Source organism: Electrophorus electricus, chromosome 16 (assembly GCF_041902795.1).
Source record: "Electrophorus electricus isolate QZ-2024a chromosome 16, ASM4190279v1, whole genome shotgun sequence".
Taxonomy (NCBI): domain Eukaryota; kingdom Metazoa; phylum Chordata; class Actinopteri; order Gymnotiformes; family Gymnotidae; genus Electrophorus; species Electrophorus electricus.
In genome coordinates, this window is record NC_137512.1 from 23,890,001 (window position 1) to 23,912,500 (window position 22,500).

The 22,500-nt window shown below is 48.9% G+C and overlaps 1 protein-coding gene and 1 long non-coding RNA gene across 6 annotated transcripts in view; one reads left to right on the forward strand and one right to left on the reverse strand.

Moving 5' to 3' along the window:
• Window positions 1-6,868, reverse strand: part of LOC145651753 (uncharacterized) — a 9,969-nt gene extending 3,101 nt beyond the window's left edge. The window contains exon 1 of the long non-coding RNA XR_014117700.1: window positions 5,282-6,868. This is a non-coding gene — a long non-coding RNA (uncharacterized LOC145651753). The remainder of the gene's footprint in view (window positions 1-5,281) is intronic.
• Window positions 1-22,500, forward strand: part of nav2b (neuron navigator 2b) — a 76,452-nt gene that overhangs the window by 36,074 nt on the left and 17,878 nt on the right. For 4 of the 5 annotated variants that reach the window (XM_081699372.1, XM_081699373.1, XM_081699374.1 and 1 more), the window contains 8 exons: window positions 13,022-13,151; window positions 15,297-15,576; window positions 16,264-16,876; window positions 19,154-19,332; window positions 19,605-19,787; window positions 21,048-21,100; window positions 21,466-21,489; window positions 22,305-22,379. In XM_081699372.1, coding sequence (XP_081555498.1) covers window positions 13,022-13,151; window positions 15,297-15,576; window positions 16,264-16,876; window positions 19,154-19,332; window positions 19,605-19,787; window positions 21,048-21,100; window positions 21,466-21,489; window positions 22,305-22,379 — 1,537 coding nt within the window. The remainder of the gene's footprint in view (window positions 1-13,021; window positions 13,152-15,296; window positions 15,577-16,263; window positions 16,877-19,153; window positions 19,333-19,604; window positions 19,788-21,047; window positions 21,101-21,465; window positions 21,490-22,304; window positions 22,380-22,500) is intronic. The other variant, XM_035531994.2, reaches the window with a different exon arrangement.

Genomic DNA, 22,500 nt, shown 5'->3' on the forward strand with positions numbered 1-22,500 from the left:
TGATGAAATGTGCCTTAGGGTTCGGAATTCGGTGAGAATTCCTCCAGGGTTTTTTTTAACTTGCCTAACTACTTCATATGATATATAATTTAAGGGAGTCTTTAAATTCTCTGTGAACTGCCCAGTAGTGATGGAAGTGAAATAAATTATTAGATATATGTTTTTCCTCCCACTTTCGTGAAATGGATGTAAAAACGAGGCTTGGCTTTGAGGGGGTGTCCGGGGTACGGGGTGGTACGTCTATACATATGAACAAGCTAACAGACTCCCCTTTCAGACTGGAGCTGGTGAGGGTGGTCAGGGTGAGCCACCTTGCTCTGCCTGGAGAAGTGAACCTGCAGGCTTAGCTGCCAGACCCTCTCTCATACAGACCTGACTGAACACCAGACCCTCTCTCATACAGACCTGACTGAACACAGACCCTCTCTCATACAGACTTGACTGAACACCAGACCCTCTCTCATACAGATCTGACTGAACACCAGACCTTCTCTCATACAGACGACTGAACACCAGACCTTCTCTCATAGAGATGACTGAACACCAGACCTTCTCTCATACAGACCTGACTGAACACCAGACCCTCTCCCATACAGACTTGACTGAACACCAGACCCTCTCTCATACAGACCTGACTGAACACCAGACCCTCTCTCATACAGACCTGACTGAACACCAGACCTTCTCTCATACAGATCTGACCGAACACCAGACCTTCTCTCATACAGACTTGACTGAACACCAGACCCTCTCTCATACAGATCTGACTGAACACCAGACCTTCTCTCATACAGACGACTGAACACCAGACCTTCTCTCATACAGATGACTGAACACCAGACCTTCTCTCATACAGACCTGACTGAACACCAGACCTCCTCTCATACAGACTTGACTGAACACAGACCCTCTCTCATACAGACCTGACTGAACACTAGACCTTCTCTCATACGGACCTGACTGAACACCAGACCTCCTCCCATACCGACTTGACTGAACACCAGACCCTCTCTCATAAAGACCTGACTGAACACCAGACCTCCTCTTATAAAGACCTGACTAAACACAGAGCTCCTCTCATAAAGACCTGACTAAACACCAGATCTCCTCTCATACAGAGTTGACTGAACAGAGACTGTCTCTCATACAGACTTGACTGAACACCAGACCTCCTCTCATAAAGACCTGACTGAACACCAGACCTCCTCTCATAAAGACCTGACTGAACACAGACCCTCTCTCATAAAGACCTGATTGAACACCAGACCCTCTCTCATAAAGACCTGACTGAACACCAGACCCTCTCTCATACAGACCTGACTGAACACAGACCCTCTCTCATACAGACCTGACTGAACACCAGACCCTCTCTCATACAGACCTGACTGAACACCAGACCTTCTCTCATACAGACCTGACTGAACACCAGACCTCCTCTCATACAGACTTGACTGAACACAGACCCTCTCTCATACAGACCTGACTGAACACTAGACCTTCTCTCATACGGACCTGACTGAACACCAGACCTTCTCTCATACAGATGACTGAACACCAGACCTTCTCTCATACAGACCTGACTGAACACCAGACCCTCTCCCATACAGACCTGACTGAACACCAGACCCTCTCTTATACAGACCTGACTGAATACCAGACCTTCTCTCATACAGATCTGACTGAACACCAGACCTTCTCTCATACAGACTTGACTGAACACCAGACCCTCTCTCATACAGACCTGACTGAACACCAGACCTTCTCTCATACAGACCTGACTGAACACCAGACCTCCTCTCATACAGACTTGACTGAACACAGACCCTCTCTCATACAGACCTGACTGAACACAGACCCTCTCTCATACAGACCTGACTGAACACTAGACCTTCTCTCATACGGACCTGACTGAACACCAGACCTCCTCGCATACCGACTTGACTGAACACTAGACCCTCTCTCATAAAGACCTGACTGAACACAGACCCTCTCTCATACAGACTTGACTGAACACCAGACCTTCTCTCATACAGACCTGACTGAACACCAGACCTCCTCTTATAAAGACCTGACTAAACACAGAGCTCCTCTCATAAAGACCTGACTAAACACCAGATCTCCTCTCATACAGAGTTGACTGAACAGAGACTGTCTCTCATACAGACTTGACTGAACACCAGACCTCCTCTCATAAAGACCTGACTGAACACCAGACCTCCTCTCATAAAGACCTGACTGAACACCAGACCCTCTCTCATACAGACTTGACTGAACACCAGACCCTCTCTCATACAGATCTGACTGAACACCAGACCTTCTCTCATACAGACGACTGAACACCAGACCTTCTCTCATACAGACGACTGAACACCAGACCTTCCCTCATACAGACCTGACTGAACACCAGACCTCCTCTCATACAGACTTGACTGAACACAGACCCTCTCTCATACAGACCTGACTGAACACTAGACCTTCTCTCATACGGACCTGACTGAACACCAGACCTCCTCGCATACCGACTTGACTGAACACCAGACCCTCTCTCATAAAGACCTGACTGAACACAGACCCTCTCTCATACAGACTTGACTGAACACCAGACCTTCTCTCATACAGACCTGACTGAACACCAGACCTCCTCTTATAAAGACCTGACTAAACACAGAGCTCCTCTCATAAAGACCTGACTAAACACCAGATCTCCTCTCATACAGAGTTGACTGAACAGAGACTGTCTCTCATACAGACTTGACTGAACACCAGACCTCCTCTCATAAAGACCTGACTGAACACCAGACCCTCTCTCATACAGACTTGACTGAACACCAGACCCTCTCTCATACAGATCTGACTGAACACCAGACCTTCTCTCATACAGACGACTGAACACCAGACCTTCTCTCATACAGATGACTGAACACCAGACCTTCTCTCATAAAGACCTGACTGAACACCAGACCTCCTCTCATAAAGACCTGACTGAACACCAGACCTCCTCTCATAAAGACCTGACTGAACACTGATACAAAACAGCAGAAAAGGGCCGTAATGAGAGATTACAGCGACCTCAAGTAATAGCAACATCAGGAACGAGAAAAGCTCAAGAGAAGAGGGCTGAAAGAAGAGCTGGAAAAGATGTGGAAGGTGAAGGGTACAGTCCTGGGAACAGCTAAGATACTACGCAGGTCCTTCAAGCTCCCAGACTTCTGGTAGAGGACACAAGCTTGAAAAGACCCTGCAGAGGAGAGTGAGTGGGGAGCATTATATAAGCATATATAAGCATATATAAGCATATAGAATCATTTACATGCAGGACAGACAGTCTGGTCTACGAATGCTGCACTCTCTCAGCAGAGCTGGCCTGGGAACAGCCAAGCCACATCCCATCAGCCCTCACTCTGGGGAAAACACAACTCGAGGGCAGAAGGGAGGGGGAGGGGCTATCAGAACTCAGCCAACCCTAAAAAAAACCACCACCTTTGACCCAAATCTATATGCATCTCCACATTTCAGCTCAGATGTGTTTTTTAAAGTCACTTCAGGTCAGTTGTGTTGTTCTTTGTATATACCGGTTCACAGCCGCTTTGACCTGATACTCGGGGCACAATGTGACACTGGAGATGTTATTTTCTTAAATGCTCACTTTCTGTGTTGTGGGGTGGTGTATGTTTGGATTGTCCTCCATAGCTGGGTGGGTGTGTTACAGGTGGTCCTCGGGCTCTGACTTCAGATCAGTTTGTCATTTCTTTCAGATATCAGATGGAGTCTGATGTTCTGCACACTGTTCTGTTTTGTGACTCAATTTCCTTTTTAAAATGGCAGGAAAGGGACATTACCTGAGGGAGAGAGCTTCTCCACACACACACACACACACACACACACACACACACACAACTCACACACATGCGTGCAATCAGACATGTCCCACTCCACTCAATGACATCATATTGTACACATGGTTTGTGAATTCCTCTGTAATATCCTGTCCATGTAGGGGTGTTCATATTTCTGGGTTGTGATGTCTGTAGTTTGTGTGGGTGTGTGTGTCAGAGTGCCAGTGTAATCCAGTCATGCTGTTTCAAACACTTTTCTGAAACGTGAGCGCCTGTCTGGCTGAGACTGGGGACTGGGAGAGCACCGAAAGGCTAAACTGGGATAAACCCACACACACACACACACACACACACACACACACACAAACACACACACACACACACACACACAGACGCGCGCACATACAAACCCACACACACAAACCCACAACCCCCCCCACACACACACATATGCACATGTGCACACACACGCACACATACACACACACACGCACATACAAACCCACACACACAAACCCACAACCCCCCCACACACACAAACAAACCCGCACGTGCACACACACACACACACACACACGCACATACAAACTCACACACACAATCCCACAACCCCCCCCACACACACAAACAAACGCGCACACACACACACACACGCACATACAAACCCACACACACAAACCCACAACACCCACCCCCCCACACACACAAACAAACCCGCACGTGTACACACACACACACACACGCACATACAAACCCACACACACAAACCCATAACCCCCCCCCCCACACACACACACATACAAAACCAACCACACAAACTCACAACCCCCTCCCCACACACACACAAACAAACCCGCACGTGCACACACACACACACGCACATACACAGACTTCATACACACACACACACACAGACTTCATACACACACACACACACACACACACAGACTTCCTACACACACACACACACACACACAGACTTCATACACACACATCCACACCCACACACACACACACACACACAGACTTCATACACACACATCCACACACACACACACACACACACACACACACAGACTTTATACACACACACACACAGACTTCCTACACACACACACACACACAGACTTCATACACACACATCCACACACACACACACAGACTTCATACACAGCTCCTGTCAACAGCTACGGAAGCTTTGTGCTCACCACATGACACCAGCCACCACAGCACAGTCTGTTAGATCCCCTCACCCCATTCAGAAAAAGGTCACATGCTTTAAGAGCCATAAGTGTTACACACACACACTCGCACACACACACACACACACACACTCACACACAAAAGCAATGAATTAGCATCATTTCACAATTACCAATGATGTCTCTCTTCCTGCGTGTGTGTGTGTGTGTGTGTGTGTGTGTGTGTGTGTGTGTGCAACTTACCTGGCTCTCTGAATGGGGTTGCAGGTGGGGGAAGCCATCATAACAGCTGTATTACAGTTGCTGATGTCTTGCAGGGGCGTTTTGACCCAGTGGGTGCTGGTCGATTAGGTGAAGTGTGAGCAGCTGTGCAGGAGCTTCTCCAGAATTCCTTACGCAGAGAACGGAATGAGGAGAACAGAATTCCACTTTCTGTCTTGTATATTTTTTTCTCTATAGTGCCCAGAAGGTCTGTCTGCTTTGAGGTTTAGAGTCATTATGGGTTTTCTTGTTTTCCTGTTTGGCAGTTTTGTGTTTGGAGATTGTTTGATGGCCCCTAAGAGACTGTCTGTCTCTGTCAGGTCAGGTATTCAGAGGGTTGGGCATCCATGAACCAATACACAAATCTGCCAAAGACACAGAGAAAGAGACGGGGGGGGGGGGGTCCAGACAGAGAGAGAGAGAGAGAGAGACAGAGAGAGAGAGAGACAGAGAGAGAGAGACAACAGGAGAAAGAGAGAGCTTGGGGAGGAGTGAGACATGGTGGAAGAAGATGAGGAGATAGATATTGGAGACAAATCCATACACACACATGCAAATATGCACACTCCCACAGACACACACGCATATGCACACACGCAACACACGTACACATTCGGAGTGAAAGTGGACTGGAGGTGTGTAAAAGCACTGGTGGTGTGACAGGCGTGCAGTGTGTGAGGCCCCTGGGGGGCCTTCACTCACTCTGTCCTCCCACTGGGTGACTCGCTTACACTCCCAGCAGAACACACACAGGGTGTCCTACCACCCAGCTCATCAGCCTATCAGAACCCATCGACATGCTCACCGAGGAAGTAGGTCGCATGTGTGTGTGTGTGCGTGTGTGCTAACGCATACACCTGTGCCTATGGGTGTCACTACAGCCTGACAGAGACAGAGTGTGACTGCGTGCTTGTTCGTTGACCTGCCTGTGTTTTCATAGAGCTGTTTGACATATGTGTTTATTTGAGATGGATGTTATCATGAAGTCATTTTTATTTTCACTTTTTTCAATACGATTCCTCAGAAGCCATTATTAACACCGCATCCCTGCCTGTGTGTGGTTCTGTGGTAAGGACACAGTGAGATGACACCAAGCAAAACCTGTAAGACCTGCTCCAGGCTGAAGGCTGGGGTGCTCCCCTAACTACAGATACTGTTACTGGCAGAGATAGACAGCGAGAGAGAGAGAGAGAGAGAGAGAGAGAGAGACAGAGCAAAGCTCTTGAGTGGCCACCTCTAATTTGGTGTGGGTCTGGATTTTAGAGGATGTGTTCATTAACCTTAAGTCCATAGGCTTAGGGATCAATGCGGGGGCATTGTAACAACTGCGGGGGAGGAGGATTCTCCGCTCGTGTTTAGACGCTGTGCGGTGCTCATTGTGTCGACATCTTGAACACATTAAACCTGGGTTTGGGGTGTCTGGCTGCGTCTGGACAGGGTAGGTGAACCGAGCGTCTAGCACGCCGAAGGGTCGTGTATAGCTCGGGACATGACCTCTGACCCCCAGCCGAAGATAAGAACGAGAGAACTAACAGGAAGAGAGGAGCAGGCATCCCACTTGCCGCTGGGCACCAAGCTACAGAGGGAGAGAGAGAGAGAGAGAGAGAGAGAGAGAGAGAGAGAGAGAGGGAGAGAGAGAGAGAGAGAGAGAGAGAGAAGGAGGGAGGTAGAGGTAGATGGAGAGTGGGTAGGCGTGGGGGGGGGGTGCTCTGACCCCCACTTATCTGTCATCAGCTGGGGGAAATGGTCACTTCCTCTCCCACTGCTAATGCATACTGTGCATGAGTGACAGGCCCCAGATCAGTCATTCACCACAGTCGTGTAAATGAATCTGCTGCTCTGCAGTACAGATGCACTGGTGATACAAGCCTGCATCCTGATCTGGGGAAAGTGTTGCGCTCCTAACAACAAGCACATGCGCCACGGCTGCCGCCATGGCACAGGGTACTGGGGAGGCATGGAATTTTGTGTTGGCGGAATTCCTCCTCGGAGTTGTTACAGAACGCAGGACAGCAGCCCGACTCCAGATGCCCGCTGACCCGTCCCCAGTACTGCGCCGTTTGATGGGATGGTGTCCAGTCTCTCTCCTGCTCGGTGTGTGTGTCGATATCAGTGCGCACCTCCCCACAGGCCTGAGGCCTGTGCGCGTCACACCCTGGGCTGTGGTAATCAGGCTTAACAGCACCAAAGTGCGAGAACAGCCCACGACCTCTTTACATGCTAATAGAGGGACAGAGATAAAGTGCGGGGGGGGGGTCCCGCCAACCCCCTCGCTCTACTTCTTCTAGTACTGTGTGTAATGTGTGTGTGTGTGTGTGTGTGTGTATGGGAATGACACACTGGTCTCCTGTCCCCGTTTGACAGTGCAAGGTGGTCTGACAGAAACCAGTGTGACTGTTTCCTTCGGCACAGCCAGTGTGTGGTACCACAAGCCAAACAGGTCTGAACAGAGGAAGAGCGTGAGAGAGACAGACATGTCTGTTTGGGCAAGTTTGACTCTCAAATGTTGTGTATTTACTACCTAAAACTTAAATATCTGTCTTCATGCTGCCGCAGTAAGTTAGTAACTCCACCTGTGTCCAGTGCAGAGAACAGGGTGGAATGGATGGTGTTTCTTTTTCTTTTTAAAGTTTAAATAAAAAAGGAAACATTTATATTCATGAGATAATTATAGATGTAAATTATAGTGAGGGGAGGGGCCTCAGCTTAGGAAACCTCAACCACACTCCACAAGGGGCATTCTGTAACACACAGTGCAAGAAACAGCTCCTCCAAAGAGTTTGCATATTCAAATAATTTAAAAAAAACAACCAAAGCCCAACTCAACAACAGTAACATCAACAGACAACGTATGCAAAACCCACCTCATAGCCATGAGAGAGCTATGGCAGAGCTCAGGGGAGAGCAGAAGTCTTTCAATAAGAACAGTGCAAACTGGGATTTGTTGGTGTGGCAGAGAGAGAAAGTGTGAGAGAGAGAGAGAGAGAGAGAGAGAGAAGGTAGAGACAGGAAGCATTTTGAATTCCACATACTCATTTGGCTCATTGAAATCTCTGTCATTACACATGGCTGAGAAGGTGTGTGTGTGTGTGTGTGTGTGTGTGTGTGTGTGCCTGGTGATTATCCATATAGCAGTGGTGTTCATGCATTTCCACCACTGTCTAAATATAGAGCAATAAACATTAGCATTTTGTGTCTGTGTTAGTTGGGTTCGGTACTAGCTGGCCGGGGCTCAGATTTCATCATAACACTGCCAGTGTTCAAACACACCACAAACTCTCCTGCCTTGCTAAACCTTCCCCAACATTTTAACTGAGTTGTGTCTGATTGGCCGTTTGGTAATCCTGTTCTTCCGCTGAAGTTTAGGGGAGTCTGACCTTTGACCTTGTGAGCTGACCCTGAAAAGCTAAAACAGTGGAGTGAACTAATTGGACTGCTTTTCAGCGGAGTCAAGCAGTTTAAATCATCCTTGTGAAATCCAGTCTTCATACACCCCGCTGTCCAGGCCGGCACACACACAAACACCCCCATAAGAACACACACGAGGTTTAAACGTGGGTTCTCTTGTGTGTACATGTACACACTCGTGTTTGTACCTTGTGTGTGTTCGTGCTCGGGTGTTTGCCACACTGGCCGTTATCGCTTAGTTAAAAGTCTTTGAACTGTCTCGACCTCTCTCTTCTTCTAAAACACACACACACAGAGGCACAACCGCCCGGCTTGAACCTGTATTACTGCTTTGCATGTATGATGTCAGCTGGCCTGCCCTCCCACCTGGTGTGTGTGCCTCCCTGATCCAACGGTGAAACCTGCTCTGTGGATCATTGTGTTTGCTGAGCTTAGCCACATCGCTCTGGGTGGAAACATCCGCGGACAGACGCGCTGTCGAGGGAGAGCAGAATTCTTTGATCGGTGCATAATACTGCAGTGCAAGACTGATCTGAAATCAGTTGTGTGTGACCAGTGTCCTCTCTGTGCTTACTCTGCTGAGATCGGTTTACTTCTCTCTGTCTGCCTCTCTGTCCTCACCCTGGTCTCACTTACTTAAGCCACTCCCCCTCAACCTGTGGTTGGTTCCTTCTGATGTGTGTGTGTGTGTGTGTGTGTGGTGTGTGTGTGTGTGTGGTGTGTGTGTGTGTGTGTGTGTGTGTGTGTGTGTGTGTGTGTGTGTGAAGGGAGGTTAGGTCTCCAACGCTCTTCTCTCGTCACTTATTCTTTTGACCCAACTGAGCAAAAGACAGAAGCAAGTAGACAAAAAGACTGAGTGAGAGAAAGACAGAGAGAAAGAAACGCAGGGAGCAAAGGACACAAAGAGGGGGAGAAGGAAGAAAGAAAGAAGAGAGAGAGAAGGAGGGAGAGAGGAGGAGGAGGAGGAGGAGGAGGAGGAGGTGAAGCCATGAAGCTTCCCGCTACACAGCTGAGCTTCAGCGGTCGCTCCTGTGCTGTTCTCGCTGTTCCCGAGTGCCCCCCCTGCTGCAGCTCCCCCTGCTCCGGCACCACTGCTCTGGACTAGTGAGGCGGAATTTTCCTTTGTTTCCTGATTTATGGAGACAGTTCCCTCTGCAACGTGGGACTGTTTTTATGTGTGTGTGTGTGTGTTGTTTTGCTCTTTTCTTGTATGACATATTTTGGCTTTGTGTTTGTGTTGTGCTGAGTCACTTGTTCCCGTGTGTATCTTTTCTTATGTGTGGATTGGAGGAGGCAGTTTGGAGTTTTTGAAGGTTGTGTGGAGAGGTTGTGTGGACAGTTTGTGTGGAGAGGTTGTGTGGACAGGTTGTGTGGACAGGTTGTGTGGAGAGGTTGTGTGGACAGGTTGTGTGGACAGGTTGTGTGGAGAGGTTGTGTGGACAGGTTGTGTGGAGAGGTTGTGTGGAGAGGTTGTGTGGACAGGTTGTGTGGAGAGGTTGTGTGGAGAGGTTGTGTGGAGAGGTTGTGTGGAGAGGTTGTGTGGACAGGTTTACATTTACATTTACATTTATGGCATTTAACTGACGCTTTTATCCAAAGCAACTTACAATTATGACTGAATACAACCTGAGCAACTGAGGGTTAAGGGTCTTGAGATGATGAAGCTAAAAACATTAACTTGCAGTAAGCGAAGGGACAGGAGTTCAAAAAAGTCTCAGTAAAATACACACACACACCTACCTCCCTCCAGAGTTGGGAGACAAGATTAGTGTCAGTGCTACGGCAGGCTTGCCTAAATTGTCTATCTTATGTCAAATAATTTCTTAGCAAAAGAAGCTGACGTACAAATGTTGTGAGAGGGGATTAAACACACCCGTTACCACAAGGCCTGCTAAACACACCTCGTTATCACACACCTCATCTAAACACACCTCAGTGAGTGTGACCCTCACAGGAGTCCAGGCCTAGCAGGGAAGGCTCCGCTGAACAGGACTGCTCTGGGCAGGTCTCTGATGTTCTCGCTGAGCATGGCAACAGTGCAGAGGCAGCAGGAGATGTGAGGAGAGGAGATGTGAACACAATTTAGGAAAGCCCGCCGTAGCACTGACACTAATCTTGTCTTCCGACTCTGGAGGGAGGTAGGAGAGAGAGAGAGAGAGAGAGAGAGAGAGAGAGAGAGAGAGAGAGAGAGAGAGAGAGAGAGAGAGAGAGAGTGAGTGTGTATTTTACTGCCACTGTTTTGAACACCTGTCCTTCAGCAAGCGCTGACATTACTGAGAGTTAGAGAGATTTTTATGCATTTTTATCCAGCATTCACCAGTAGATCTGCATTCAGAAGTGAAAATACTGCTTACTTATCAGTATTTCAAATCCTAAGTTTAATGTTCATAATATAGTCAATATTGTTAATTCATAATTTGGTTTGAGTTCACACAGGCAGCTAATACACAATCAAATGTCTCAGGAAATTCCCTTTTTGAAAACATCTCTGTATTCAAGACCGGAAAGCACTTCAAACAGAAGTTTAATAGATGCTCTCGGTCCAGCGTTTCTGAAGGAATACTTAAAGTGTGGCAGTTACTGAGCAGAGTACGGAGGGGATTCATTTGCTGTATTAGAAAGAGAGAGAGAGAAGACGGAATTCTTCAGATCGGTGGAAAAGTATCACTCTGGCCCACCACTGCCACACACACACACCCCCCCCTTTCTCTCTCTCTCTCTCTCTCTCTCTCTCTCTCTCTCTCTCTCTCTCTCTCTCTCTCTCTCTCCCGTTGCGCGGTATAAAGAGGACTCTTCTGTCCATGTGCTTCGCTGTTGTGAGGCTGTGTGGGAAACACAGGGGGTGAGGTGCTTGCTGCGCTGGACACGCCAACACTGACTTCTGTGTGGAAAGCGCCATTTGGGCTCTAGACGTGTGCTGCACTGCCGGACAGTCTCAGCTGCCCTTTAGCGTCCGCGAAACAGAGTGCTCAAATGCGATGGCTGGTGTCTTTGTTGTTAGCAGGTCTGTCTCAGTCTTTAAGAAGTGTACCTCGGCCACCTCGGCCTGTTTATGTTAACCGTTCGCATTACCTGTCAGCACACATGATATGATGGGGGGGGGGGGGAAGGAAACCCATCATAAAGAAATAGCCCCCATGGAGGAGCGACTCGTTAATGCCAAAACACAGACGGAGACAAACGCCTGCGTAATGTGTGTATGTGGCCCATTGGTGCCACCTCAGCGAGTTGGGACAGAATTGCAGGGTGTGTTCGCTGCTTCACCTCCATTAGCTCCGTCTCCGCGCGTTTCGCTTGGATGGCCGTGATCGAAGGGGAGACGTAGCAGGTGCTGGCGGTAAGCCGGTATCCTCGTGCCAGACCGGAGACACGGCTACCGCGGGCGGCCACACGCCTTTTTGCGTTAGCGCGCGAAGCTCCGAAGCTGCGCGTGTCTCGGGTGGCGACTGCGCGCGAAGCTGTCCTGTATAGCAGCTGGCGGTTTTGACTGCATGGTATGTTCTACCTTCAGTACGCATACGGGACGATAATCTGCATTGCTTTACGTTTAAGTCGTTTATAACTGCCTTACAACTAAGTGAATAAAAAAAGTTATTTTCTCGGGCGAACTTTTCGCGCTCGGGATCACTGATTTTCGGCGTACGTGCCAGTATAAATACGGGTTTTCTTAGGCAACGAGCATCTCTCCTGCGTAGTTGTGAGGTTTGCGGGACGCCCTAATGGCTTTGGAAGTCTGGCGCTGAAGTTTAGTTCGCAGCGCGGCGCCAACCCACTAATTTGTGCGATGAACTAATCCAGAGTTTTGAGAGACACGGAGACCGCTTTAAAGTCACAAGCATGAAAGACATGCGAATCTTTGTTTCTTCTGGACAGAATGGAGAGGTGAAGCTTCTCGCATCCGTCTTTGTAGTGTAGCTCACCCTTCAGGAGTTTTACCTCGTTTTATAAAATGCTTAATATTTTGCGTTACATCAAATCATTAATGGCAATATTTTTGTAGGTGTGAAACATAGCCCGTATGAAGCACCCATGTCACGTATTCCTGAGTAGTTTATTTCACAAAAAGTTTACATTTATATTTACATTAACATTTTTGGCATTTAGCAGACGCTCTTATCCAGAGCGACTTACAAAAGTGCTTTGTCATTTACTCAGAATGTATCCTAGCCAATACAGTAGGTCAGACTCAAAACACTGTCTAAGCCACACAATACTTATTTTAAGTCTGAGTACATTCTCTCATTGCCCAAACTCATGCCCTGTTTGTGTGTCTGTCTCTCTGTCTGCCTGCCCGCCTGTCTGTCTGTCTCTCAGCTGGGACGACAGCAGTTCAGTCAGCAGTGGCATCAGTGACGCTCCGGACACAGATGATCTCTGCACCAGTGTGTCCATGAGATCCTACATCACAACCCCATCTGGTCCACGCAGGAACACAGAGGAGCAGGTGAGGATTTGGACACTGGACCAGAACTGTCCATTCAGAGAGAGAGAGAGATAGACAGAGAGAGAGAGAGAGAGAGAAGTATAAAGTCAGTCTACCTGTTTTTTTGATTAGATTATCCTTATTGTCCTAGAAGGGCAATTTTTTTTTGTCAGCAGTCAACCAGAACAACAACAGCAACAAAACAAAACCACAAACCAAAAACAAAACGTCTATAACAGCACTGATCCACATAAAGTATACAGTCAATGTCACCATATTAGCATTAGAGAGGGATGTAAAAAGAGTCTTGATTAAAACAAAAGCAGTGATAATACTCTCAAAACATACACACCCATGTTCTAGACAGAGTCAAGACAAACCTATTCGGTTTCCCATGAGGCTGCGATGTTTCCGGTGGTGCCGGCGTCAGGGACATTAGAGGCAGCCCTCAAATCCGTTCGGCTTTTCTTTTTGTCAGACAGGGACTGATGATCAGTACGCTACTCTGGTTTATGTCTTTAGTTCATGTTTAATGTTGACCAAAGACAAAGAGACTAAAATGAGACCAGAATGAGGGAGTTACACCCCCCCACACACACACACACAGTATATAAATGCTTCTCTTCTCGCTCCGCCAGCAGCCGGTCCAGCATGGCTCCATCGCTCATCCTACCCGAGCTGTGTAGTCAGTACCTGAACCAGACGCTCCACAGACACACATTGCTGGGGGTCGTCCCGCACTCTGTTTTAGGCTCATGGGAATTAATGCTGTGTGTTTTTTGTCAGGGTGGGTTGGAAAAGATTAACCAACGTATCATAAAATCTCTCCCCTTCCCGGTCAGACCTTTTAAGATCTTTTTAATTTGACGTGCATCATCTCTGTCGGCGACTTCCCGCGGTCGGCTTTGATCTGGGCCGTGCTTCCATGCGGGCACCTCCTGGCTGTGCTGCTGTTCATTAGACTAAACGCTGGTGGCCTGGTATCTGCAGCCAGGCTGCTCTGCCCTGGGGGCATGACTCACCTGCCCGGCTGGCCTAGCTCCCAGCATGTGGGCACGTAGCGGACGGATGTTCTGTGCGGCAGAGAGGCCTCGGGAAGCAAGCACTCGGGTTTCTCTGTGGCTTGTCAGTGAGGCAGTGGCAAACACACTGGGAATGTTGAACAACGTGTGCCTGATACTCAAGGCACTGACCTCCACGTACAGTCTCCGAATGACCTGTGACCCAAGGCCAAACTCAAACGCGCCAATAAAGGCCTGAGCCAAAAAGATCACACAGGCCAGGAACCGGTCACCTCTGACCTCCATCTCTCTGTCTCTTTCGCCCTCTTACCCTCCCTGGCCCTCATCTGTCGTTCTCCTTCTTACTCTCTCGGGTCTTTTTCTGCCTCTCTCTCTCTCTCTCTCTCTCTCTTTCTCTCAGCCCACTTACATTCTCTCATTCCTTCCACCAGACCCTGTGGTTGAATTTATTGTATGAGTATTGCGATAACGGTGTTTTGGATTTGGGGCCTGATAACAACTGAGGCCATTAAAATTCTTTCCTTGGCAAGGATGTTTTATAAGTATTTTCAGTAGCAGTTGAACAATGACCTTCTCTGAAACCAGATGATGTCATCCTGGCCATGTCTGGGGAGGCGCTGCAGTCCAGAAGCTCTGTTTATTTGGGGAGTCTTGTAAAGGACCCAGGAGCTCCAGCTTTGCTTCGGCCGGTGGTGAATTAACCATGAACATCCAGGTCATTAGCAGAGAGGCTGCTCAGTGGGCTTTGAATCTATGGGCCGGCTCAGTGGGCTGTGACTCTATGGGCCGGCTCTGGCGGTGTTGACTCTATGGGCCGGCTCTGGGCTTTGACTCTGTGGGCTTTGACTCTATGGGCTAGCTCTATGAGCTTTGACTCACATCTCACTCATGCTGATACAGTGAGTATGTCCTTCACCACTGGCAAACAGCCTGAAACTGCTGAAGTGCTTTGTTCAGATGGAAGTTTGCGTGAACAGTTAAGGTGCAGGATAGGTCCATGCTGTGAAAATCTGACATGGTTTGAAAATAATTATATTCAATTAATTCATTCATTCGCTTTGTTTGTTCTATTTTGACTTTGTTGTTGTTATTGTTACTTTAGTTGTTGTTTTATTTTCTTTTGTTTAAAATTTATATCCACCAGCTCCAGACAGACACAGAGAAGCGTACTGCTATTGAACACAACCCCCTCTGGAACGACGAAGACCTCAGGCGACCGGACGGCTGTTCAGACACCAGTGTCAAGATGGACGCCGGGTCAAGGTGGTGCCACGCCCCCTCAGTCTTCTCAGACGAATCAGAATGCAACTTGACAGGGTGCAAAACAACATCACAGACGGGCTCCTGGAGGTGGGGCATGAGTGGTCAGATGGGCGTGACTAAAGCTCTGACGAACTGCAGCTCACTGAAAGTCCACGGTAATGGTACGTATGAAAACCGTCTCCGTGCTGAGTCACCAGAGACATTCCCAGCTCTGAAGACATTCATTTATGTTGTTTGTGGGAGTTAACAGATGATGGAAATCGAGCAAAATAATCTGTAAAAAAAATCATGTTGAAAATATGACTAAAATATGGAAATAGAACCTGAAAGGATGAAAGGTACTCCACATGGAATAATCCTTGCCTGAACCTTCACAGTCGTGGTTCTCGAGGACGCATTTGCTCTGCATTTGAGTCCTTTCTGAGCCTAGGTGTGTTCTTATGGGTGGGACAGGACATAACTCAGTGGTGCAGGTCTGCTGTACTGGGTGACACTGTTCTCTGCCAGGATTAGGCTTGCCGATGGTATCGTCCAGTCGACCCATGAAGTTATGAGTAAAAGAAAGAACCTCTCGTCTCATCTAAGGGTGCTATCTTTCTCATCTCGCGCACACATGCAGCAGGGCCACATGTCTCGCTTTGGTTTCGTTTGTTTGAGTGTAAACGAGAGGCAGCAGCGTGGAGAATATCCGATCCTCAGCTGTAGCCCATGGGTTGCCTAACCTGGGGTTGTGTGAGTCGGTTTCAGTGAGGTGTGAGGCCGGTAGGTCCAGACACGTCCTGACTGCTGAACTGTCGGTGGTAGTCTCAGCTCACAGCTGATGAATCATGAAGTTTATCTCCCTGCAGGCAAAACAGATGACGCCAAAGTGTCGGAGAAAGGTCGTATCTCCCCACGCCCCAACGGCCTCCCCATCTCTCCCCCACCACGGCAGATAAACGTCACTGAGGGCAAGAAGCTTCTGTCCAAGAAGCCCTTGAGCAGCTCTGCAACAGTAACCACCAGCGGTGCCGTGGTAACCGGTGGGTCTTCCCCTCTGGGGAAGATGCCCTTGTCTACTGGCATCACTGCAACTCGCCTGGTGGGTCGACAGACCAGCGTTGATGACGGATACCTTCCCCCGAATGCCAGGACCACCCTCCAGTACCGGAGCCTCCCACGGCCTAGTCGTGCCAACCGAAGCATGGGCACTGTCCACGCTGCCAACCGCCCCACCGCTTATGGAATAAATCCTAGCATTATCAGCAAGGGCACCACCACCCTGCCCAACCCAAAGAGCCGCAGGTGCCCGACGGGCGCTGCCAACCAGACGGATAGGGAGAAGGGCGTGCTCTCCGACGCAGAGATCCCGGCAGCGGGACTGGAACCCGCAGCCAGTGGGGGCACCTTGACGGGTCAGGGTCAGCCTGGCAAACGGACAGGAGCGAAGTACCCAGATATGTCGTCCCCAACAATGTGCAGGTGAGGGTTCTTGCCGGTAGAGCTGGCATTAAGGTGCTCACCTCTTCTGGACATCAGACAGAGACACGGTCCGTCGTCACCCTGGACCGTTCTAGATCTTAGGCTGACGACTGGCTCATATAAAAATCGCTCGTTCCAGAAACATCTGTTGACCTGCATTTGTTAAAAAGGGCTGAAAGGTTGTAATTACTCAGGGAATAGGCCTTGATCATTTCAGTCATCAGTTAGTAGGTAAGCGTTTATGTGTTAAAACAGCACACACTGCTGGAGTTTAACACTGCTGATCTAAACAGATCTGATTAGCTCCATTCACCAGTGTGTGAGCTAACAAGTCGTTACAGCTTCTCTTCGTGAAGGCGACGACCAGACCTCCCTCGAACGGCTTGTTCGCTAAGCATAAAGTAGTCGTCGGCTGGGCGAACCCCGCTGCGTGCTCTCGAACGTTCCGCCGCAGTGTTGGAGCATGTTCAGAGGCAGCCGCGTCTCACCCCGGGCGGTTTGACGTCAGCTTGCATGAGCTTCTTTGATCCACGGACTCGATAGATCACAGGCCACTGCTCCAAGCCTGCTCACACCCTGTTCCCGTGCAGCACGGAAGGAGACAAATGAAAGACTGATCAGATCAAACAAATGCCAGACAACCCTGATATTCAAACGCTGGCAACTGGCCTTCAGATATCCGTGAAAAGAGCTGATCAGCCAAATGTATCGGTATGAAGCCGGCAGGGAAGGTCCCACAGTCACATGCAGTCACATGCACCAGCCCTGTGCGTGAGGGTTGTTGGCATGTTTTTGATCAGATCGAGCCTTTGGCTGCGGGTTCTTAGTGTTTACTCTAAGCTGTGACGGATTGGTGTGTTTATCAGTGCTGAACTGTACTGCAGATAGGCCGATGGTATCGTCCAGATGACCCATGAAGTAATGAGAAAAAGCAAGAGCTTCCTGTCTTATCAGGGGCACGGTCTTTCTTATCTTCGTTATCTTCCTTAGTGAAGAGTGAGGCTTGTGTGCCCTCTGAACCAGTCTGCATATAAAGAGAAGTCAGAGATTTGGAACGTTTCCCTTAACTTCCTCTAAGACCACTGTATTCTGTTAGTCCACTTTGCGACCGTAATTTCCTCCATTTAAAATGCTTCAGGAAGTTTTTCGTGGCACCTCAGTCATTGTTCTGCTGTTCATTGTTTTAATGCTAATCGGAGCACCTCTACTTCAGTGACTCCTCTCACTCTCCTCTGGTGCCTGTGATCATGTGAAGATTCTTTGGAGGTTAACCAAGCATTGAGAAACCTGTCACCATCTCAGAGAACACGAACAGTCCCGCCATCATCTCCAACCCTCGCGCCTCTTCTGTCCACCAGGGCGGCTCTCTTGAGGCCCCAGCAGTGGGTAGTGGAGGTGATCGCGGATTCCTAGCGTAGCATCCCCGCTCCCCGCTGGCCCCTCCCAGAACTGGCAGCGTGCGGACAGGTCTCTCAGGCAGGTGAGAGAACCGGAATACGATCCTCAAACCTAAATCCTGGGGGTGGATGTTCGGAAGGTCCGTTCATGCAGACCAAACAAATACAGACAAAGAGGGTGGCTGCGTTTACAATGTTCCAGAAAAAAACGGAACCGTGTTCATTGGATCGTGATCGTTGCTGTTTGCGTTGTCATGGTCATGCAGGTCATACAGTAGACCCCTATCGTGGTTCCTCTCTGTCCTTCGTGAGACCCTCTTTAAGCAGAACAAACATTCTGCTGTTTGTGAGCAGGAATGATTCTGTGAGGTGTTGGAGAGATGAAAGCGCGATCTGTATCACCCCACGGCGATCTCTCTTCTTCTTTTATTCTCTCATTATCTCCCTCCATTTTTTTGGCTTTCATCCAGCGACCCTTTTTACCCTGTTGTGTCTACCCCTATACCCTCCCCCTTTGCTTAGTAGCCCCGCCTCCTCCCCAGACGCTAACCCCAAACTCGGGCGCAGAACATTGCCGCGGAGACCGGAGTGTGTGTAGTCTTCCAGGCTCGGTGGGGTTAGCCGTGTTTCCTGTGCACGCGTGGTTCCATACACATGTGGGATTTGGAGTGTCTGATTGGTTAGTGCAATGAGCGGAGCTGAGTGCTTTTAAATGAAAAGTCCGGCTCATGTGCTTGGGGCGTGTGCCTCATAACATTGTGATGGCTTGATTGTGCCCTTGTTGTTGGTCCGGTCATCCTTGTTGTGTTGTGTGTGTGTTTGTTTTGTGTGTGTGCGTTTGTGTGTGTATGAAATGTCTGTACTTCACTTGTCCAATCAGTGTGCTGCATTTCGGCAGGTATGCCCACCTCCCCCAGGGGCGGGACAGTGAGAATGCACGTGATTGGTTGCGTTCTCATTCTGCTGCTGGACTGCAGGACTCAGGAAGCTCTTCCCCATTTTCACCTGCCGCCAGCCTCAGCTCACCCACTGGCACACGCTTAAATATCACCACGACTGGTACACACACACACACACACTCTCTCTCACACACTCACATGCACACACATGCACTCGCGCGCACACACAAACACACACACTCACACATATGCACGCACACTCACACACGCACACACACACTCATGCACACACGCACACACACTCATACACGCACGCGCACACACACACGCACACACGGGATCCACACACACAAAAGGTGTCTAGAAACAGGAATGGTGCCCCTAGATACTCTGAACCTTGACCCTTCGTGATGTTTTTCTTTACCTTATTAGGCAGCACCCCCACGGCTATGCCAATGAACCTGGCAACCTCGCGTACCTCCAGCGGCCTGGCCAATCAGGACGGCCCGCATGACCCGCATAGCGACTATCGCCCACGCCATACATCAGTGTCCTCAGAGGAGAAGAACCGCGCCATGAGCAATTCCGGATCTTTCCGCGAGGTTCTGGAGGAAGGTGAGACTGGACTCCGCCAGTACTCCGTCTGCCTTTAACGGCTACAGATCAGGACCCCGCCTGTTATTAACGTCCGACCACTGGAGGCTTTCGAATAACAAACACGTAGACTTGTTTTGGCAGTGACTGAGTGTCACGTGAAAGAGATCCAGACGCACACAGAATGCTGGGCGCGTTCTCCGTAGGCTGAGCAGTAGGCCCTGATGTTAATGGTCAGCTTGAGTGCTCCTGTGTTGGTACCATGCACCACAGATCAACTCCGCTATGACAATCCGCATCCAGTCATGTTGTCATTGTGCTGAAATTGATGAGTAAGAAACATTTCTACTGCCGTAAGGACTAGTGATGTTTCCTGTTGATTTGATGCCAATTTTACATGTTGGTTTTACACATGTTGATTTTACACGAGGCGTGTGTCTGAACATAAGGGCCCTAGTTACGAGCTGGCCACCATGATTCAGGTTCACTCTGTGCCCCTGGTGCCAAATAAATCAGTCGGACCTTTTTGGACCAGATCAGGAGCCTCAGATGCGCGTAACCTGATATGACACTTTTATCAGTGCTTTTGATGTACTATTTTTTCATAGGTTTTTTGGTGAGCGTTTCTTGTTTTAAAACATGCGATAACATGGCCTGACCTCATGTTGACCCCGGTGTGTGTGCTTTCTAGAGAATATCTAAACCCTGCCTTTGACAAAACCTCCAGAGCCCACAGTTAAAAGTGGACACGTCCTGCTGTTAGAGGACACGTCCTGCTCCTGCTTGTCCAACCGTGGTGTCGTCAGAGATGTGGTTTTGTAAGCGATGCTGTTCCACTCAGAGAGGTCGTCAGGTGTTTTTGTCAGGTTACTTTACACACCGTGTTACTTTACTTTACACTGGACGAGTGTGTGTTACTTCACACGGTATTTTTCTTTACACACTGTATGTTACTTTACACAGCATTTTCTTTGTTAGTGTGTCACTTGAACAGACACTTGACACGGCTCTTATTTTTTCATTTTTATGGTCCACACACACACACACACACACAGGACATTAAGAAAGTGGAATTTTAAAGTGTTTTGGTTTTTTTTTACACCAGAAGCTGTCTAAGCACTGATGTAGCTCTCCGCCCATTAGCATGTTGTAGCATCTCCTTGTCTTCAGTCTTACTGCAGTCACGATGAGTCAACTCAGCTACAGAAAGATATCAGACACGTCACCTAAATGTCTGATCTTTCCTGCTTTTCTCTCTCTCTCTTTCTCTCTGCCTTGTAGTGCACGGCTCCAGTTTGTCTCTGGTCTCCAGCACGTCTTCAGTCTATTCCACGGTGAGTCACACTCCCAAACGCCCTTACCCTGTGTTATAACACATCCATTTAACAGATGAGGTTGCATGTCCTGTGCGTACCGCAACTGCGCTAACACATCTGTGCACCATCACTTATGTTGGCGGCCTTTAAGCGAAGTCTTCAGAATTTAGTATCGCTCATCGAATAAAGGGCAGTATTAGATGACTCCGTGAACTGTGATGTGTATGTGCTCCCTTTGTGTAAAATGAATGCGTATAATTACTGCTGGGCTACTCGAGAAGACTAGAATAAGACTTTAATAGTGAGGAGGTCTCATGTAGGACCAATGGCGAGGTATTTGCCCTGAATTAATAACAACTGTGTGCCTCTCCTCCGTCCCCCAGCCTGACGAGAAGTCTCAGTCTGAGGTAAGTTTTCTCTCTTTTTTGGCTTCATTGCTTAGAATTTCAAGACCAAACTTAGTCTGACATTGGACTTTCACTTGCATGGCTGTTAACATTGGACTTGCTTTGATGTAGCCCTATTCAGATGCTTTCCTACAAGCCTGTGTAATTCTAATATCAACACTAGCTGTTTCTGACAGGAATTGCATGTTTTCCGAAGGCTGGTGTCTGGTCAGAGTGACTTGTTTTTACACTGATCCAGGATCAAGCTCCTTTGGCCAGCTAGTATAAGCAAATCTGTGAAACTGGTCCAAGACCTGTGGAAATGATCCACATCTAGCCCCACGTTTGTGTATGTCAGTGTCATGGAAACCACAGTGCGGCGCATGGGGCCTCCCAGCAGATACTGGACTCAGTTTGCAACTGACGTCCTGGTGCGGTGTGTGTTTGTGTGTCACTGACGTCCTGGTGCGGTGTGTGTATGTGTGTCACTGACGTCCTGGTGCGGTGTGTGTTTGTGTGTCACTGACGTCCTGGTGCGGTGTGTGTTTGTGTGTCACTGACGTCCTGGTGCGGTGTGTGTTTGTGTTTCACTGACGTCCTGGTGCGGTGTGTGTATGTGTGTCACTGACGTCCTGGTGCGGTGTGTGTTTGTGTGTCACTGACGTCCTGGTGCGGTGTGTGTTTGTGTGTCACTGACGTCCTGGTGTTGTGTGTGTTTGTGTGTCACTGACGTCCTGGTGTTGTGTGTGTTTGTGTGTCACTGACGTCCTGGTGCGGTGTGTGTTTGTGTGTGTGTGTGTGTGTGTGACTGGCATCCTGGTTCTGTGTGTGTTTAGATTCGAAAGCTTCGGCGGGAGCTGGAGGCATCCCAGGAGAAGGTGTCTACCCTCACCATGCAGCTGAGTGCCAATGTGAGTGCCAACAGTTACAGTCCTGCTCCCATCACACTCCACACAGCAACAGGTGCCATGGCAACCTACTGAGCAGTTACGACTTCATTAGATGCACTGACTGATTAGGGACACCTTGCAG